General features: G+C 40.3%; 1 protein-coding gene across 8 annotated transcripts in view; it reads left to right on the top strand.

The window, feature by feature from the left end:
- MDN1 (midasin AAA ATPase 1) overlaps positions 1-19969 on the top strand; it is a 314285-nt gene that overhangs the window by 275847 nt on the left and 18469 nt on the right. For 5 of the 8 annotated variants that reach the window (XM_075862156.1, XM_075862153.1, XM_075862154.1 and 2 more), the window contains exons 84-89: positions 5229-5366; positions 5483-5624; positions 6499-6677; positions 10482-10625; positions 10964-11114; positions 18445-18752. In XM_075862156.1, coding sequence (XP_075718271.1) covers positions 5229-5366; positions 5483-5624; positions 6499-6677; positions 10482-10625; positions 10964-11114; positions 18445-18752 — 1062 coding nt within the window. The remainder of the gene's footprint in view (positions 1-5228; positions 5367-5482; positions 5625-6498; positions 6678-10481; positions 10626-10963; positions 11115-18444; positions 18753-19969) is intronic. The other 3 variants (XM_075862158.1, XM_075862155.1, XM_075862151.1) reach the window with 1 other exon arrangement.

Below are 19969 nucleotides of genomic sequence, written 5' to 3'. Positions count from 1 at the left end.
GGTACAGAAAAAATGTGTTACAAATGAATTTTCAAAGAAAAAAAATTACATTTGCAAATTTCACCTCTACTTTTGCTTTATTTCCTGTGAAACGCCTAAAGGGTTAAAACACTTTCTGAATGCTGTTTTGAATACTTTGATGGGTGCAGTTTTCAAAATGAGGTGACTTCTGGGGACTTTCTAATATATAGGGCCCTCAAAGCCACTTCAGAACTGAACTGGTCCCTGAAAAAATAGCCTTTTGAAATTTTCTTGAAAATGCGAGAAATTGCAGCTAAAGTTCTAAGCCTTGTAACGTCCTAGAAAAATAAAAGCACGTTCAAAAAACGATGCAAACATAAAGTAGACATATAGGAAATGTTAACTAGTAAATATTTTGTGTGGTATTACGATCTGTTTTACAAGCAGATACATAACAATTTAGAAAAAAGCAGATTTTTGCAAATTTTCTCAATTTTGGTGTTTTTGACAAATATTGAATTTAACGACAACATTTTTTCAGTATCATAAAGTACAACATGTCACGAGAAAACAATCTCAGAATCGCTTGGATAGGCAAAAGCATTCTGGAGTTATTACCACATAAATTGACACGTCAGATTTGCAAAAATCGGCTGTGTCCACAAGGCCAAAACAGGCTTAGACACTAAGGGGTTAATAAATCAGTCTATTAGTCATTAACCCCTTATGGCCTGTTTTCGCATAATGGACCAGGCCATTTTTTTTTCAAATCTTACCTGTAAGGGTATGTGCACACAACCTCTTTTCAGACGTATTGGAGGCGTTTTACGCCTCAAATTACGCCTGAAAAAACGCCTTTAATACGCCTACATCTGCCCATTGCTTTCAATGGGAATTACGATGTTCTGTTCCCACGAGCCTTTATTTTACGCTTCGCTGTCAAAAAACGGAGCGTAGAAAGACGCTCCGTAAAAAGTAGCATGTCACTTCTTGAGTAGTTTTTTGGAGCTGATTTTCCATTGAACACTATGAAAAACGCCTCAAAAAACGTCTGAAAAGAAGCTCCAAATATCATTCTCCGCTTAAAAAACGCCTGAAAATCAGAGGCTGTTATCTCTGAAATTAGCTCCGTATTTTTCAGACGTTTTTTGTTAAGCGTGTGAACATACCCTTACTTTATATGATAACTTTGGAATGCCTTTATTTTTTCAAGCGATTCTTAAATTGTTTTCTCGTGACGCATTGTGATTTAAGTTAGTGGTAAAATTTGGTCGATACATTCAGTGTTTATTTGTGAAAAATACCAATATGTAGAGAAAATTTGCAAAAATTAGCATTTTTCTAAATTTAAATGTATCTGCTTGTAAAACAGTCATACCGCAAAAAATAGTTACTAGTTAAAATTTCCCATATGTCTACTTTATGTTGGCATCGTTTTTTGATCATTCTCTTATTTTTCCAGGACATTGCAAGGCTTAGAACTTCAGCAGCAATGTCTCACATTTTTGAGAAAATTTCAATGTTCAGACTTTCTTGCAAAAACTTGCTCACACAGTTTACCCATATCGGTCCCGTACTTCAGGGGCTTTGCAAGTCTGACATGGTGCCCAGAAATCAATCCAGGAAAATTTGTGCTCCAAAAGCAAAATGGCGCCCCTTTCCTTCTTAGGCTATGTTCACACGGAGTATTTTGGGGGAGGAATATCTGCCTCAAAGCTCCAAACGGAATTTTGAGGCAGATATTCCTCCCCCAAAATACTCCGTGTGAATAGCAATGATCGCGCCGTTTTTCGCCCGCGGCCATTGAGCGCCGCGGGCAGAAAACACGCTTTCTCCTGCCTCCCATTGAAGTCAATGTGAGGTCGGAGGCGGAAGCGCCCGAAGATAGGGCATGTCGCTTCTTTTTCCCGCGAGGCAGTTTTACTGCTCGCGGGAAAAAGACGCCGACGCCTCCCATTGAAATCAATGGGAGGCGTTCTCGGGCCGTTTCTGCCGAGTTTTGCGACGCGGTTTCCGCGTCAAAAAACTCGGCAAAAGACCCCGTGTGAACATAGCCTTAACCCTGCCGCGTGCCCATACTACAGTTTTTGATCAGATATTGCTGTACTAGCGAGAAATTGTGTAACAAATTGTGGGATGCTTTTTCTCCTATATTCCTTGTGAACATAAAACTACATATTAATGGGAACATTTTATATTTTATTTTCACAGCCAAATCTAATAAAACCTGTGGGGTCAAAATGCTCACGATACCCCTAGATACATTTCTTGAAGGGTATAGATTCCAAAATGGGGTTTCTTTGGGGGTATTTGTTTTGGCACCTGAAGGCGTCTGCAAACCTATAATGGTGCCTGGCAAACATCTTAATAAAAGGTGGCCCCAAAATCCACAAGGTGCTCCAAGGTGTTTGTCAAGTAGCACACTAGGGCCACATATGGAATATTTCTAAAAACTGCAGAGTCGGGGTAATAAAGTTTGAGTTCAGTTTCTCTGTTAACACTTGCTGTTTTAGAAAATAATATGTGCAAAAAAATTACCTTTTTGCATTTCACTTCCACTTTGATCTATTTTCTGTGAAACACCTAAGGGGTTAGGGAACTTTCTAAATGTAGTTTTGAATACTTTTGAGGAGTACAATTTTTATAATGGGGGTGATTCTTGGGGGGTGTCTAATATACAGTACCCTCAAAGCCACTTTAGAACTGAATTGGTCCCTATAAAATTCTGTTTTGGAAGTGGTCTTGAAAAATTGCTGTTAAACTTTTAAGCTTTCTTAGGGTTTGTTTATATCTGTGTCGGAGGCTCCGTCAGGGGCTTCCTTTATAGATGCTGTCGTTTTTGCCAGACAAAATATCGCAAAGCGACGGTCACCATAACTGAAACACGATGGAACGCATTATAATCAATGGGTTCCTTCAGGCGCCATTGGTTATTTCGGTCATGTAACGGATCTAGCACCTCCATTTTGTTTTCTTTACATTTCAAGTATCAACCAAAACTTACCTCAAACAAAGTTCATGGTGTTACAAGAAAACAATCTTTTGCATAAGTAAAAGCATTCCAAAATCATTAGCACATCTAGTGACACGTCAGATTTGAAAAAATGGGGCTGCATCCCAAGGTCCAAAGTAGTCCTTAAAGGTTTAAAATAAACACAATTCTCAAACTTTGGTTACTGGTCTAACTTCTGATTTACTAATACTGTATTTTTATAGTTTTGGGTGGAATTACTTTTTTACCAAAATAATTTAAACTCTTTATCGCCGCAGCCAGATTTAGCTTTTTGACAGAACCCCATTTTTCATATCTGATGTGTCACTATGAAGGAATAACTTTGTAATGCTTTTACTTATCCAAGCGATTTGGAGATTTTTCGTTACACATTGTTCTTAAAGGGTAACTAACCTTTCGGAAAACTTCTGACCTGTCATAGTGATGTGTCAGAAGTTTTGAACGGTGGGGGTCCGAGCACTGAGACAGCCACCGATCGCTAAAACAAAGCAGCAAAAGTGCTAGGATGAGCGCTGAGCCACCTGGTTTCTACTCGGCTTTTCTCGGAAAGCCGATGTAATGGTGTACGGACTCAATAGAAAGGCTTGTCAAGTTGCAAAAGTATAGGGGCGAATGATATTAATGGTCGTTGCCCTCCTGTAAAAGGGAATAACAAACTGATCAACACGCTGAATTGTCGTTCGAAGCTCGTTTACCAATTTGGAAATTGGCATCACAAAGCTTAAATGGCCAAGTTTGTGGTTATCTCCCATTCCGGCCGTTGCAGCAGGGTGTCAGTTGTATTTTAAGGGGTTGCCTCCTCACAGATGAACCCTCTCAGAATGTGGCCCCTGGGGCAATCCGCTGATCTTCCCAGATCCCGCTTTCTTCAAATAGCTGATTTAGCAGCAAACCTGTAGCCAGCGAGACCTTTTCCCTGCTGCGACAGTTGCAGGGGATATGTAGTATTACATGGTGGCCATTCAGAGGAATGGATATCCTTGTAATACAAAGATGGCTCAAGTCCGCAAGAACAGGACCTGCTTGTTCAGAGCAGCTCTTCATTCTGGCTCATAGAGAAGGCACCCCTGGTCGTTAGAGGGGGACCCCTCTCCATGATCCCTAGAATGTCAAAATACCCTAACATGGCATATGGGCAGTGGGTGTTTTCATGAGTCAACCAATTCAAGGAAAGCAAGTCTTAAGGGGAACCTGTCACTGGCCGCTGCTATAAAAAGTTAATTGCCATTATCCCCTCTCCTAAACTCCTCCACCAACTTTAAATAACGGTCTGAAAACATTTCACACCTTTTATCGTAATAATCCGGTGTCCCTTTGTGCGCTCACCCCAGAAGAGGACCGCAATGCACAAGTGCGGGATTATTGTTCTAGGGGAAGCCGAGGCGCTGTCAATCGAAAGTAAGGAGGCGGGGGGAACTCGGAAAGACTTGAGGAATGAAGATTTGACTCTTCATTTGCAGATATGACTCTTTTATGCTCATTAGCATACGGTGTGGGAACACTACAATTATAGGTTATATTGAAATTAATTTTCTTCCATTACCTCCAGGTATTGCTGGTTTAATAGGTGAAATGCTGGTGGCAGGTTCCCTTTAAGCAATTTCCTAGGGGTTGGGGTTGTAAGTGCATACTAAGGTCAATTTAATGGGAAAGCTGTCGACTACACTATAGTTTCCATCAAAAAATGGAAACCTTACGGAACAAAAACAAATGGAAATCATTTGCAACAGAAGCATTACCATTGAAATAAATGGTAATGCAAACGGAAGCTATGGTTTCCGTTTGCCTTTCCGTTGATGGGTCTCTCCGACGGAAAGGTCTAGCAGAACCCATCAACAGACTGGTGTACTGATGTGAACACACCCTAACCTGGCAGTTTGTTTTGCGTTGTGTGTGGTAACAGAAGAAATTACACGCCTGCAATCACAAATGCAGTTTGTGTGGCATTTTTTTTTTTTTTTTTTTTTTAGCCAAACCTAGGAGTAGATCCAAAAACAAGAGGAAAAATCTAAAATGAGAGGCTGATATGTCTCCCATTTTGTATCCAATCCTGTGTTTGGCTCACACTGCCACAAACTTTGCTTGTGTGATTCTAGCACAAGGACGTGCTGAAAATGCAAATTTCTTGGTGTTGCTCTATCAGAATTGTCTTGCATGTTAACCATGCTTTTCTCTCTGCCCCCCTGTTTTGCACTGTAGCATGGCTTGTTTGGAAATGTATCTAAATCTTTCAATCCTAATTACATTCTTACAGGGATTCTGCATTCCTAAAGAACTAATTGAGGATTCGGCCGGCGAGGGAGCTACAGAATTCCATGATTATGAGGGAGGAGGTATAGGTGAAGGAGAAGGCGTGAAGGATGTTAGTGATAAAATTGAAACTGAAGACCAGGTATGACTATCTGTGTTAATATACTTATGCTTATATATGTACCTTTTATACGTACATATGTTGTATCTGGTATTTATCATACAAGCGTGAATTATTGTATTCTGGTCATTTGTAAGGTGGAAGATACCTTGAAAAAGGGTCAAGAAAAAGACCAGGATAATCCTGATGACAAGCCCGACATTAAAGAAGAAGATAATGCCGTTGAGATGTCTGAGGATTTCGATGGGAAAATGCATGACGGGGACCAAGAAAAGCAAGGTAAAAAATGTTTATTATTTTTTTTTAATCTAAACTTTAAAAACAACTGGTATGAATAAGGCCTTACTAAAGTTATTTAAATGTATATGATTGTAGGGTGTCAGTGTGGTTTCTTGTAGCATCCGTTTTTCTCATCCGTGTTTCTCTGCTAGCACTTCCTGGTTTCACCGTTTTCTTCACATACCCATAGATTATAATGGGTGAGTCTGATCCGCAAAAACGGACCTTAATAGGGCATCCAGTGAGTTTCTTGCAATGGAGACACCCTCCATGAAAAATATAGATATGTGACTAGCCCCTTTGAATTGCATTGGTCAGTCTGCTGTCTGTTAGTTAAACGGACAGCACACGGACATAAAATACAGTCGTGTGAATAAGGCGGAGAAAAGTCATTATAATTGTAAAGTGGAATGCTGCTTGGACAGCTCTTGCCCATAATGTAGAGCTTAAAAAATGATGCTTTCTGGTCCTTTACCTATCCATGTCATGTGTATACACATCCATATGCAGCTGCTGGGACCTGCAATGCAGTACTGGTGTTTATTTCCTTTCACCCTTCCAATTGTAGTATATATATATATCTTGTAGGAGTACTGTGATATGTACAACATACTCTTGTGAAGCTTCCCAAAGTGGAGTTTTGTTTCGATGTGGTTAAGTGCACACAATTTTGACCAAATGAAACCGACCAACCAGATTTAGAGAATATTGCTACAACTGCTTTCTTTACAATTGCAGCATTTACAAAAAAAAAACTCCCCTATTTTTTATTGCGGTTTATGTTACACTTGTGTAACAGTTTATCTCAATGACGTAGGGCGCACCTAAATATTTGAAGTCTTCAGGTGTCATTCAGTCTTCATTATTTTTACAGAAGATGATGACGATAAATCCACCAACGACGAAGATGACCTTGATAAACAAATGGGAGATCTTGGTGATGCCGATGCAGACAAACTTGATGAACGCCTTTGGGGAGATGATGATGATGAAGAGGATGACAATGATGGTGACAGTGACAAAGCAGAAGAGACTGGACCAGGAATGGATATGGTAAGCACACAGTGAATGAGGCTATTGGTTGAAGTAGTTATATCACTTAAAGAGTAAATAGACATATAATATATTTGGTATAAAATATAAATGAAATCCGATATACTGTGCTGAGCTTACTAGTACTGTTCTTATTGGCAAAAATAAGTAAGTGAACTCTTCAAATTACCTGGATTTCTGCATTGATTACTAATAAAATGTAGTTTGATTGTTTGTCTATTATTGTGACTTGGATAATAATCTAACTAAACTAATAACACACAAGCAGTTGTACTGTCCATGTCTTTTTTTATTGAGTAAACATCCACAGCTCATGGATAAAAAGTAAACCTTTGGCAAATGGTTTCAATTGAGATGAGGTTGGAAGTGTGGGTTTCACAAGTGCTTTTCCCATTAAATAAAGGCACACAAAGCCTGGTTACAGACAAATCTGTTCCTCGCAAGAAACTTTGGGTAGTGGGAACCATGCTTTAATTAAGGTAAACAACTTTCAGAAGATGTGTTCGGCTGAGAACTCGGGTGCTATTACACATTGAAGTCCTGTATAACTGCCTTTGACGTGGAGGGAACACGCTTCACTAGTGGCTGTTTGCTTTTCCCTGCCTGCAAAAATAGCTGGTTTCAACTGTATCTGCGTATCAGGAATCCAATTCCGGAGCACGCAGCTGAAGGCTCCTTACTCCATCATTCATTATGTAATGCCGGCTATGAGAGGCTCGGCTCAGACAGGCGTGATCTAGTTACGTCATCAACCCTGTCTGCGCCGAGCCACACACTGCTCAGATCGAAGGAGCAGAGGGATCTCCTCCACTCGTCATGAGAACGGAGATAGATGAGTAAATATTTTATTACTTTTTTATTAAGCATTATGGGGTGCTGCGATGCGGCAATGTACTTTATATGGGCAGCTGTGGGGGCATTATACGGTGTGGGGGCAGCTATGGCGGTATTATACTGTGTGGGGACACTAAAGGGTCGTTATATTGTGTGGGTGGGCAGATTTAGGGGCAATTATACTGTGTGTGGGCAGATTTAGGGGCAATTATACTGTGTGGGGGCAGCTATGGGGCATTATACTGTGTGAAGAGGCACTGTAGTGGCATCATTCTCTGTGGGGGGACAGTACAATACCCCTAAAGCTGTATGGGGAGGCACTATAGGGATGTTATACTGTGTCATGGCAGCTATAGGGGCATTATCCTGTATGGTAGGGCAGCTTTAGGGAGATTATACAGTGTGGTGGCAGCTATAGAGGCATTATCCTGTGTGGTGCAGCTATAGAGGCATTATCCTGTGTGGGGGCAGTTATAAAGGCATTATGCTGTGTGGGGGCAGATATAAGGGAATTATACTGTGTGGGAGCCACTAAGGGGGTCATACTGTGTGGGGGGGGGCACTGGGATGGGGCCCACTGAGATCACCACCCCCCCGTGCTAAACCACTAGCTACGCCTCTGAAGGCCACTGATAAACGGGTAAGGTCACATGAACCAACGTCAGCGGCCATAGTCGGGCCTCAGCGACACACAGCAGCAGGATACCTTGAGCCCTCCCCCGCCTGCACAAATATCATTGTTTTCAATGTTGCAGGGACTTATTTTTCAATGGAGCGAAGTACCATCATCTAGCTATGAATGATGTTGACATATGTCACACCCATAGGGCTAAGGAGGGTAGTGGGGGGGGTCCCAAACAAAAGACTCGGACAAAAGTTGGTCGTGGCCTCAGGAACCACTGTCTAAGGGTTCGTTCACATCTGCGTTGTGGCATCCGTTTTAGGGGATACATTGAAACAAAAAAAAAAAAAAAAACGGACAGACTGAGGGCAACGAAAGGTAATTTAAGTTTTTTGTTTTTTTTGACAGATCAGTTTACAGGATCCGTCAAAAAAGCGGACTCAGTTTGTCATCGATTATACTCCGTTTTTTAACGGATCGGTTTTTATCTTCGCATCTTTCTTGTTTTCGTTTTTAGTCTTCGTTCACATCAACGCCAGGGTCCCGTTCCGTCGGAACGGGACCTTGACTGACACGAACGGAAACCTTTGGTTTCCGTTTCCTTCACCATTAATTTCAATTGTAACCGTTCCGGTGCCAATGGTTTCCGTTTGACTCCGTTGTGCAAGGGTTCCGTCGTTTTGACGGAATCAATAGCGTAGTCGATTTCTGTTTGTGTCAGTCGGGGCTCCGTTCCGACAGTAATCTCAGTCGGAAAGGAGCCCTGACGCAGATGTGAACGAAGCCTTAGTCTGCATATGTGCAGAAAAAAAACTCATCCGCTAAACGTAATGCGTAACTGATATAAACGAATGCCATATCCATTTGTATCCGTAATCCATTGTCTTCAATGTTGGAAAAAAAAACGGAAAGCTCCTTTTCATCAGGTTTCCATCATTTTTGATGGAAATAATAGTGCAGCAGACAATGGTATTTTTTCTGTAAAAAAAAAGTGAAACCTGACAAATCAATAGTCAACTGCGCTATTGATTCCGTCAAAACACCGGAAACCTGTCAACGGTGACAGACGGAAACTTTAGCAAAGTTCCTGTCACCATTGAGATCAATGGTGATGCAAACGGAAGCTAAGGTTTCATTTGAGGAGTTCCCCTGACGGAAACCTGCGACGGAACCCCTCAAAGGAATGACAACGCTGATGTGAACACAGTTTAAGTGATGGAGGTGAAAACGATAAGGTGATCCACAAAATATAGCCAAGTGTAATGACGCCCCAATTGTGTGCTCTATACAGCATACTCGTGGCAATATCATTATCTTTGAGTGGTCCACACTTCTATTGTATTTTAGATCCTCGCTATTGTCTTTAACTGTTTGTTTCGTGTATGATATTATATTAAATACAATTTTGTACTTATTACTATTATCTGTGGCGCTGTGACTCCTTGTCCTCATTTTATCCGCTTAAAATTTGTTTTTATTTTGGTATGGTTTATTATTGTTTTCTTTTATGGCGTTCACCGCGCAGGATAAGTAACGAAATACTTTTGTAGTACAGGCCGGTAAGGACGCGGCGATACCAATTATGTATAGTTTATTTATTTATTTTTTTTATAATAAAGGACTGATAAGAGAAAAAGGTGGATTTTTAGTATTACTTTTTAAACTTTTATTTTTTTATTTTTACACAACTTAATTTTTTACTTCTTTATTTTGTCCCACCAGTGGACTTGAAGGCAGGAGGCCCTGATCGCAATTCTAATACACTGCACTACATTCGTATGACCGCAAGCATAGTGGGTCCTGACTTTGTCAGGACCCACTAGGCTTCCGTAGATTGCATAGCTGGAGGTCATTGTTGGACCTCCGGTTGCCATAGCAACCCTTGGCGCTGTCAGTGATGGTTTACCCCCTAAGAAGCTGCTTTTGCTATTGAACACTGCTTCTAAGGGGTTAATCAGCGTAGAAAAGCGATTGGTCCCCGCTGAAGGAGCTGCAGCTACTGCTGTACGAGACAGCAGTTGTCACAGCTCCTGCATGTGCCGGGAGGATGGCCGAAATGGCGGCACCTCCCGTGACGTACCATTCCGTCATGGAGCACGAACGGTGTGCTTACCATGACGGAATAGTACGTCAAGGAGTGGGAAGGGGTTAAACCAACAGAGCTTTTTTTCACTAAATTAGAGTGGACGTTATTTAATTTTCCTGGTATAAATATTTGAGAGGTTTTATGTTTTGACCTATTACTTCTTGAGGTTTCCCAAGAGGTGATAGGTTCTCTTTTAAGATGTTCGTGTAAGGTGCTCTTGCATTTATGATGGTGTTTTTATACGGTTATGTAATGTTTTAAGGGTGAATCTGAGCTGGTTGCTAAGGATGACAACGAGAACGTTGGAGACCAGGGAAAAGATAAAAAACACGACCTGAAAGATGAGACTAAAGATGAGCAAGGGGAGGAAAATCGCAAAGACAAGATTCATGAGCAAATTGATGAGGTAAGCCGCCTAAATTAGATTTACTTGACTGGAAACTTTTAAAACGAATCTCTCACCAGACTTTTTTATAGATGCTTTTAAACTGTTTAATACACCATATGTACCCACTAAGCACTTCCCCGTGTAATGACTCAGTAAATGAGTAACTGTTCTTTCGCATTTACCTCTTTCCATATTTAACTGAGTAGCCAGTGCTGGGATACCTTAATTACAGGTATTGTGCATGCTTGCATGGATAGTTATTCAGGTAATAGATGTATATTCGAAAATTGCACATATGCAATGGCTTTTCTTTCAAATGTAATTTTAATTATGGATTTTCCGTATTCACATTGCAGCGTGAATATGATGAGAATGAGACTGACCCTTATCATAGTAAGCAAGACACTAATCAAGAACCAGAAGCCCTTGACCTTCCTGATGATCTAAATCTAGAAACGGATGACGGCAAAGCCAGTGGAGATGAAAAAGATGAGGAAAACGGTGAAGGTAATAATTGAATCATATACTACTACAGACTGTGGTTTGAGGTTGTTTAAGCGATAACATGTCCTGGTTATTTGTCTATCGACACCGCATAGTCATGGGTGTATATACCATAGAGGTTGCTCATGCTAGGTCAGCATCATTTTTGCGGGACAAGTTGTTTCTTTTAATAGCACCGTTTTGGGGTACATATAATTTATTTATTAACATTTTTTGACATTCTTTTCTGCGTCTTAAATTTACGCCATTTACCATGTGGTATAAATAACATAACTTTATTCAGCGGGTCATTCTGATTGCAGCAATACCAAATTTATATAGTTTTTCTATGTTTTACTACTTTTTACACAGTAAAAACTGGTGTTTTCAAAATTATTTGTTTTTGTGTCCCCATATTTTAAGACACATAACTTTCTTTTATTTTTCTGCTGACATTGCTGTATGAGGGTTTTTTTGCGGTGTATTATTGCCTGTCATTGTAAAACTAATACACATTCACTAAAGGCAGACATGGGGGGCCTTTGTTAGGCCCCCGGCTGCCATAAAAACCATCTGCACCCCGCAATCTCATCGTGGGTGTGCCGATGGGGTGAGAAAGGGAGCCCCCTCCCTCTAAAACCGCTAAGATGCGGCGGACGCTATTGGCGCTCTGCTCCAAGCCCTCAGCTACCACCTGTATCTGAGAGCAGGGAGCTTTTACTGCTCCCAGCGGCGCTGCTTTATTCTGATGCAGTGTCGTAAAAAGGCTACTGCATCAGAATAAAGCCCGTTAGTGACCGCCGTGAAAACACCTATGGGCGGTCACGAACGGGTTAACCCTTTAACAACCGACATATAGCCTTTTTACGTCGGCCTTTTGGGATCTTTTGAAGCGCCGCATTTTCACGTCGGCGCTTCAGAAGATCTTTTCCCGCATCGTGCAGTCTGCTCCTGAAGCCCTGGCTGTTGCGAACAGCCTCGGGCTTCAGGGCAACAATCGAAGACCAATAGCCGTGGTCTCCGATCATATTTAATTCCTCAGATGCGGCGCTCAATAGTGAGTGCCGCATCTGAGTGATTTTGGAGGGAGGGGGCTCCCTCTCTCACCCCACTGGCACCCCGCGTGCATCAGTCTGCCTTTAGTGATTGCCTGTTAGTCCATACGTTTTACATGGACTGGCAATAATACACTGCAATACAGAAGTATTGCAGTGTATTATAATCGCGATCAGAAAATAGCACAGTAAAGTCCCCTAGTGGGACTAAAAAAAGTGAACCCACTTTCTCCCCTTACAAAATACGTTATTATGTAAAAAAGTTACTCCTATTTGGCCAAGTCTTTAACTACCCCAACTATAAAACGATTATATTATTTAACCCGCACGGTGAACACCAAAAAAAATAAATAAAAAACAATGACAGTATTTTGGTTTTCTGTTCATCCTACCTCCAAAAAAATGTGATAAGTCGCATGTGCTCCAAATTGGTACCAATTAAAACTACAAGTCGTCACGCAACAAGGAGCCCTCATACAGCTGCATCGGTCGAAAAAGAAAAAAGTTATGGCTCTTACAATATGTCGACACAAAAACAAATAATTTTGAAAAAAAAGTGTTTTTACTGTGTAAAAGTAGGAAAACATAAAAAAACTATATACATTTAGTATCGCTGCCATCATAACGACCTGCTGAATAAAGTTGTTATTTATACCACACGGTAAACGGCGTAAAATTAAGCCGCAAAAAAGAATGGCACATTTTCAGTTTTTTTTTTCCAGTACCCCACTAAAAAAGTTAATAAAAAGTTAATCAATAAATTATATGTACTCCAAAATGGTGCTATTAAAAAATACAACTTGTCCCGCAAAAAAAAGTCCTAGTACCGCTAAGTCGACGGAAAAATAAAAAAGTTGCAGCTCTTTGAATGCGACTATAGAAAATTGCTTTGTCATTAAGGTTTAAAATACCTTCGGTGTTAAGGGGTTATATGTATGGAAAAATGGAGCATAAAAAAACCCTACAGCCTGTCTCCTAAAAAACAGACCTTATATGGCGACATTGAAAAATTATGGCTGTTAGGGCTATAAATGTGGGATGGCAAAAACAAAAAATTATTCTGCCTATCTGAAAAAGTACGGAACCTTCATTTTCTGACAAAAGTTACATTACAAACTTTGCCGCATACATCTGCCTCTCTTCTTTTTCTTGTTACTTATAACTTTTTTTTTTCTGAATCGATGACAAAAGCCTGATAATCATTTACCTTTTTAACCAAATTTAATACATATGGGTGCAACCGGTTTTAGTAATGGTGGTCTAGGCTACCCAACTTAATCTATGTCAATACTAAAGCCAGTTGGTAAAGACAGGGAAATCATGCCAATTATTGAGATTTCAGAATCGGACTGAAGTAAAACTGCTATGATGATACTTAGGAGCTCAAAGCAATTTTTGCTGGCAGTCCAAGCTGCTGTTAAAGAAGCGCTGTCACCAGATTATAAGTGCCCTATCTCCTACATAATCTAATCGGCGCTGTAAAATAAAAACAATCAATTTTGACCAAGTTATGAGCAATTTCAGATTTATGCTAATTAGTTTCTTAATAGACAACTGGGCGTGTTTTTACTTTTTTACCAACTGGGCGGTGTAAAGAGAAGTGTATGACGCTGACTAATCAGTGTCCTACACTTCTCTCCTTTCATTTATAGCAGTACTCGCAACACAGCGTGATCTCGCGAGATCACGTGTGCTGGCATTCACTGGCTGGAGGTGATGTCTATTCACTCCCAAGACACTTCGGTAAAGTTAATGAGAGTATGTGACTGCACAGCGTGATCTCAAAATTGATTGTTTTTGAAAATAAAAAACACTTGTTATCGACATTACAGCGCCGATCACATTGTTAGGCGATAGGGCACTTATAATCTGGTGACAGAGCCAATTTAAGCATGCATGTAAGATACAATTTCATGTGCATTGTTTGCGCACGTGTGTTCTTTCTTTTAGACAGTATACATGTTTGTGTATGACCGTTGGGTTCAGAAGTATTTGGACAGTGACACAATTGTCATAATTTAGCCTCTATACATTACCACAATCGATTTGAAACAAAGCAATAAAAATGTGATTGAAGTGTAGACTATCAGATGGTATGTTCACACTGAGTTTTTGGACGTGGAAACCGCACCGCAAAACGTCAAAAACCGTCCGAAAATGCCTCCCATTGATTTCAATGGGAGGCGGAGGCGTCTTTTTCACACGAGCAGTAAAACCGTCTCGCAGGAGAAAGAAGGGACATGCCCTATCTTCGGGCGTTAACGCCTCTGACCTCCCTTTGACCTCAATGGGAGGCAGAGAAAGGGTATTTCACTGCATTTTATGCCTGCGGCACTCAATGGCCGCGGGTGAAAAACGCCACGAAAATCTGCGTGCAGGCAGAGGAAAATCTGCCTCAAACGGAATTTTGAGACAGATTTTCCGCCTGCAAAAAACGGTGTGAACCCAGCCTTAAAGAAGATCTGTCGCTACTTTATTAATGCCCCATCTCCTAACTAATAGGCACTATGATGCTGATGACTACAGTGTATTTTTTTTATTTCTTTTTTCTAAAGCGTTTATTTACAAAGTTATGTGCATCTTTCTAAATATGCTAATTTGCCTATGAGGTTAGTCTTTTCACTCTGGGCATGTTTTCTGTATGACGCTGTCCAATCAGCGTCATACAGTTCTCCTCTGCCCAGCAACACAGCGTGATCATATAGTACACAGCTTCCATTCCCGACTGTGTTTTCAACTGGTGATATCTCCGTTAGTTTCACAGCTAGAACTAGTAGAATCTCATCTTTCATATGCCACCAGAACCACTGTTATAGCAGGAGGAGATATGGCTATTTGAAGTGATCCCCCTTCTCTCCAGCCTCAGTCTCTCACACTGTGTGAAGCAGCTTCATGCTGATAGGACAGTGTCAGAGGCTGGTGAGGAAGCTCCACCTCAGGGGAATCGCTGGTGTTGACACCCACTTGTCTAGTATAGCCTAATTTGCATATTTAGAAAGGAGCTCATAACTTTTAATATAACAAACTTTTTGGGACACAATTTTCGCTAACATTACCAGCTCCTATTAGATTAGCTAGGAGATTGGGCATTACTAAAGTAGTGAAAGATCCTCTTTATTTTAAGGGTTTAGCAAAAATATTGCATTGACCGTTTAGGAATGACAACCATTCTTTACATCGTCAATCTGTTTTCACTTGCTTAAAGTAATGGGACAATTGATCGATAAGCCGTTTCGTTGCCAGGTGTAGCCTGGTTACTCATCTTATTTTTAAAAGGTGTGGAGTTGATTCAGAGTGTTCAATTTGCATTTGGTAGCTGTTCATTGAAACTCTATATGCAGTCTTAAGAGATGTCATTGCAAGTGAAGGAGACCATCATTGAGTAAAGATAGTTTAAAGTTTAGGAGTGGCAAAATCTATTTGGTAGATTTTTAGAGGGAATGCGACTCCAACATATAACCAAGTCAAGAACACACTCGAGGTGGTCAGCGTTTTAATGTCCATCTCTACAACCAAGAGACGTTTTCATGAATGTAAATACAGAGGGTTTATCTCCAGATGCAAACAACTGGTGACAATGAAGGACAGGCTAGATTAGACTTCGCTAGCCAATTCTGGCTTGAAATTCTTTGGACTAATAAAAAAAATAACATGAACTTGTACCAGAATGATGACAAAAGAACAGTATTGAGAAAGGAAGGGCTTGATTCAATGCATACTACATCATCTGTCACACAAGGGCAAGTCAGTGTTCTAGCATGGGCATGTATGGATACAAATGGAACTGGGTCACTTTTTTTAATAATGATGTCGCTTTGGATAGAAGTAGCAGGATGAATTCTGAATTGTGTAGAGCGAGACTTTCTGCTGAGATTACGGAAAATGCTGCAAAACTGATAGGACAGCGCTTCACAGTCCAAATGGATTTTGACCCAAAACACACAGTGAAAGCAACATAAGAGCTTCTTAACCCATTAGTGACCGCCCATTAGTGTTTTTACGGCAGCCACTAACGGGCTTTATTCCGATGCAATCGTTTTTTTATGACGCTGCATTTGAATAAATAAACGCCGCTGGGAGCAGTTGAATCTCCCTGCTCTCAACTAGCGGAGGTAGCTGAGGGCTGGGAGCAGACCTGCTCGAACAGGCGAGATCGAAATAAGTATCGCTCTCGCCCGTTTAACACCTCAAATGCAGCACTCAATAGCGAGCGCCACATCTGAGTGGTTTTGGAGGGAGCGGGCTCCCTCTCTCACCCCACCGGCACACGGCGATAAGATCGCCGGGTGCCAGTGTCTTCTATTGCAGCCGGGGTCCTAATAAAGGCCTTCAGGTCTGCCTCTAGTTAATGCCTGCTAGGCCATGCCAGAGGCATGGGCTATCAGATGCCTGTCCGTTTTACACGGACAGGTAGTAATACCCTGCAATACAGAAGTATTGCAGTGTATTATAAAAGCGATCAGGTGATCGCATAGTGAAGTCCCCTAGTGGGACTAGTAAAAAAAAAGTTTAATAAAGCTAATTATAAATAAATAAAAATCCGCTTTTTCCCCTTACAAAATGCTTTTATTATAAAAAAAAAAAAAAAAAGTTACACATATTTGGTTCCCCGCGCCAGTATCGACCCCAATTCTGAAGCTAATACATTAATTAACCTGCTCGGTGAACGCCGTAAAAAAATGAAATAAAAACAATGCCAGATTTGCTGTTTTCTGTTCATCCTGCCATAAAAAAAATTTTGGGGATTAAAAAGTGATCAAAAAGTCGCATATACTCCAAAATGGTACCAATAAAAACTACAAGTCGTCACACAAAAAAAATGCCCTCATACAACCGCATCGGCGGCTAAAAAAAGAAGTTATGACTCTTCAAATATGTAAACACAAAAATAATTTAAAAAAAAAACAAACGTTTTTACTGTGTATAAGTAGTAAAACATACAAAATCTATATAAATTTGGTATCGTTGCAAACGTAACAACCCGCTGAATGAAGTTGTGTTTTGTAGCACACGGTAAACGGCGTACATTTAAGATGCAAAAAAACTAGCGTAATTGCTGGTTTTTTTCGGTCCTCCCCAAAAAATAAGTTAATAAAAGCTGATTGATAAACTATATGTATCCCAAAGTGGTGCTATTAAAATATGCAAAAACCAAGTCCTCATACAGCTATGTCGACGCAAAAATAAAAAAGTTATAGCTCTTTGAATGAGACGATGGAAAAACGTAAAAAATAGTCAAGGCCTAAAATAGGCTGGTCACTGGGGTTAAGGCAAAGAAATGGAATATTCTTCAATGGCTGAGGTCACCCGACCTCAACCTGATTTGAGCATGCTTTTCACTTACTGAAGGCAAAACTGAAAGCCCACAGACAAGCAGCAACTGATGGCAAGTAAAGGCTGGACAAAGTATCTCAAGTGAGAAAACTCAGCATTTGGTGATGTCCATGAGTTCCAGACTTCAGGCAGTCATTGCTTGCAAAGGATTTGCATCCAAGTATTAAAAATAATCATTATAATTATGTTTGTTTGTCCCGTTCGTTTTGAGCCTTTTTAAATGGAGAGACTGTAAAAAAAAATGGCAGAATTTCCTAAACGGTTAATGCAATATTTTTTTTATAAACCCCTTGAATTAAAGCTGAAAGTTTAAACTTCAATGACATTGTGATTGCTTTCAAATCTATTGTGGTGGTATACAGCGGATAAATGATGTAAATTGTGTCACTGTACAAATACTTCTGGACCCAACTGTACATGCTCCCTAAGCACTTATAGGACTGGCTGGAGAGCAGGATAAGAGAAAATTAGGTCCGCTCACCACACTGAAGTCTGGCTGTCACGTCTTGTGGTGATCGGTGCTAACGGACAAGAGATCTACATCAGAGATAGGTAGGTATCCCTAAGAATAGAGATGGGTCCGGCACACGGTGCAGTTAAAATTAAATTCTACTTTGTTGGTAACCAATTTAAAACCAATTAAACGAAAAATCCCAGATGGGGAAAGTCTATGCGTTTCAAACCTGTTGGTTCCTACTCCTAGCACCTAGGAGTAAGAACCAAAAGGTTTGAAACGCACATGCCTACTCCACCTGGGATTTTTCGTTTATTTGGTTTTAAATTTGTTACCAATAAAGCAGAATTAGTATTCTCTATTCTTATGGAGAGCAGGATACTGGAGGTAATAATTTATTCACTTGGGGACCCACTGGTCAACGGGCCCCTTTTGGTACTACTAATTGTTAATACTGCATATGGATTTGCAAATTCATGAATGGAGCTCTGTTAATTATGTATTGTTCCAGAACAAAATCCTTTTGACATAGAAGAGACAGAGAAGCCAATGGATGTAAAGGAAGAAAGTAAAGGCCAAGAAGAGAATGATGAGGAAAAACCAGAAGCGGATGGCCAGGAAATGAATGAACCAGACCAGGAGGAACAGGATAAGGATGAACAGAAGGAAGAAACAGACCCACAAGAAGTAGAGGAAGAGCCTTCAAATGATGAGGCTGGTGAGAACACCGCAGGGCTCACAAAGGAAGAAGAAAAACAGGAACCCGAAAAAGGAGAGGATGAAAGTGGATTGGCAGCAGACAGTGGACTCGTGCCTCAGGTAAAACTTCAGATCATTTTGAAGGAATCAATGGTAGCTTCATAGCTAAAATTAATAATGAAAACGTTGCCCCATGTTTCTTCTTAAGTTGTAGGTTCTGTGGATATACTTAATCTTCCGTAAGGCAGTATTATCACATGCTGAATGAAAAAAATTATATTTTATAGCTTACATTATTTTGTGAAGATGGTGACAGATAAAATAAAATGTCTCTAATTTACACTTTATGAAGTTATTGTTGCAAGTAAATAAAGTAAAATAAAGCTGCCACATTCTCTACTAGCAATAAAATTGATAAGATTGGTTGATTAGACTAAATTGATCCTGGCAAGACCGTTAAATAAAAATAATCTTCTTTTTACCCCTTTAGGCTTCGTTCACATCTGCACTAGGGGCCTGTTCCATAGGTTTCTGTTTCCATTACCATTGATTTCAATGGTGGCGGATCCAGTGCCAATGGCATCCGTTTGTCTCCGTTGTGCAAGGGTTCCGTCGTTTTGACAGAATAGCGCAGTCATCTACGCTATTGATTCCATCAAAACGACGGAACCCTTGCACAACGTAGATTTGAACGAAGCCTTACCTGTCTTTTGTTTTATTTATGCTAACACTTTTTTGATCAGGATTTCATTTTACTACTATAAACATTGCCGTCAGCGAAACGATTTAAAAAAATGCCCACACGTATTCGTAAAATTTTACTGGAATGGTGAGAAATTAAAGTAAAAAATATTTTTTATTGATAGAGATATATATATATATATATATATATATATATATATATATATTAACGACCGCCGTATAGCCTTTTTACGACAGCTGTTCAGGGTAGTTCTCCTAGCTTCTAGCGAGCGCCACATCTGAGTAGTTTTAGAGGAAGGGGGCTCCCCCTCTTACCTCACTGTCATCCCGCAATGCAATTGCGGAGTGTCAGTGGTTTCTATAGCAGCCTCCAGTGATTGCCTGTTAGGCCATGCCAGAGGCATGGCCTAACAGGTGCCTGTCAGTTTAACACGGACAGGCAATAATACAATGCAATACAGGAGTCCCAAGTGGGAGTAAAAAAAAAAGTTTAACGTTTGAAATAAATAAGTATAAGTCCCAAGTAAAACAAAATTAAGAACCCACTTTTTCCCCTTACAAAATACTTCATTGTGAAAAAAAGTTACACGTATTTGGTATCGCTGCGTCCATAACGACCCCAACTATAAAGGAAT

Source organism: Rhinoderma darwinii, chromosome 4 (genome assembly GCF_050947455.1).
Source record: "Rhinoderma darwinii isolate aRhiDar2 chromosome 4, aRhiDar2.hap1, whole genome shotgun sequence".
Taxonomy (NCBI): domain Eukaryota; kingdom Metazoa; phylum Chordata; class Amphibia; order Anura; family Rhinodermatidae; genus Rhinoderma; species Rhinoderma darwinii.
Note: the sequence above shows the minus strand (reverse complement) of the source record. Positions and strands in the feature narration are given on the sequence as shown.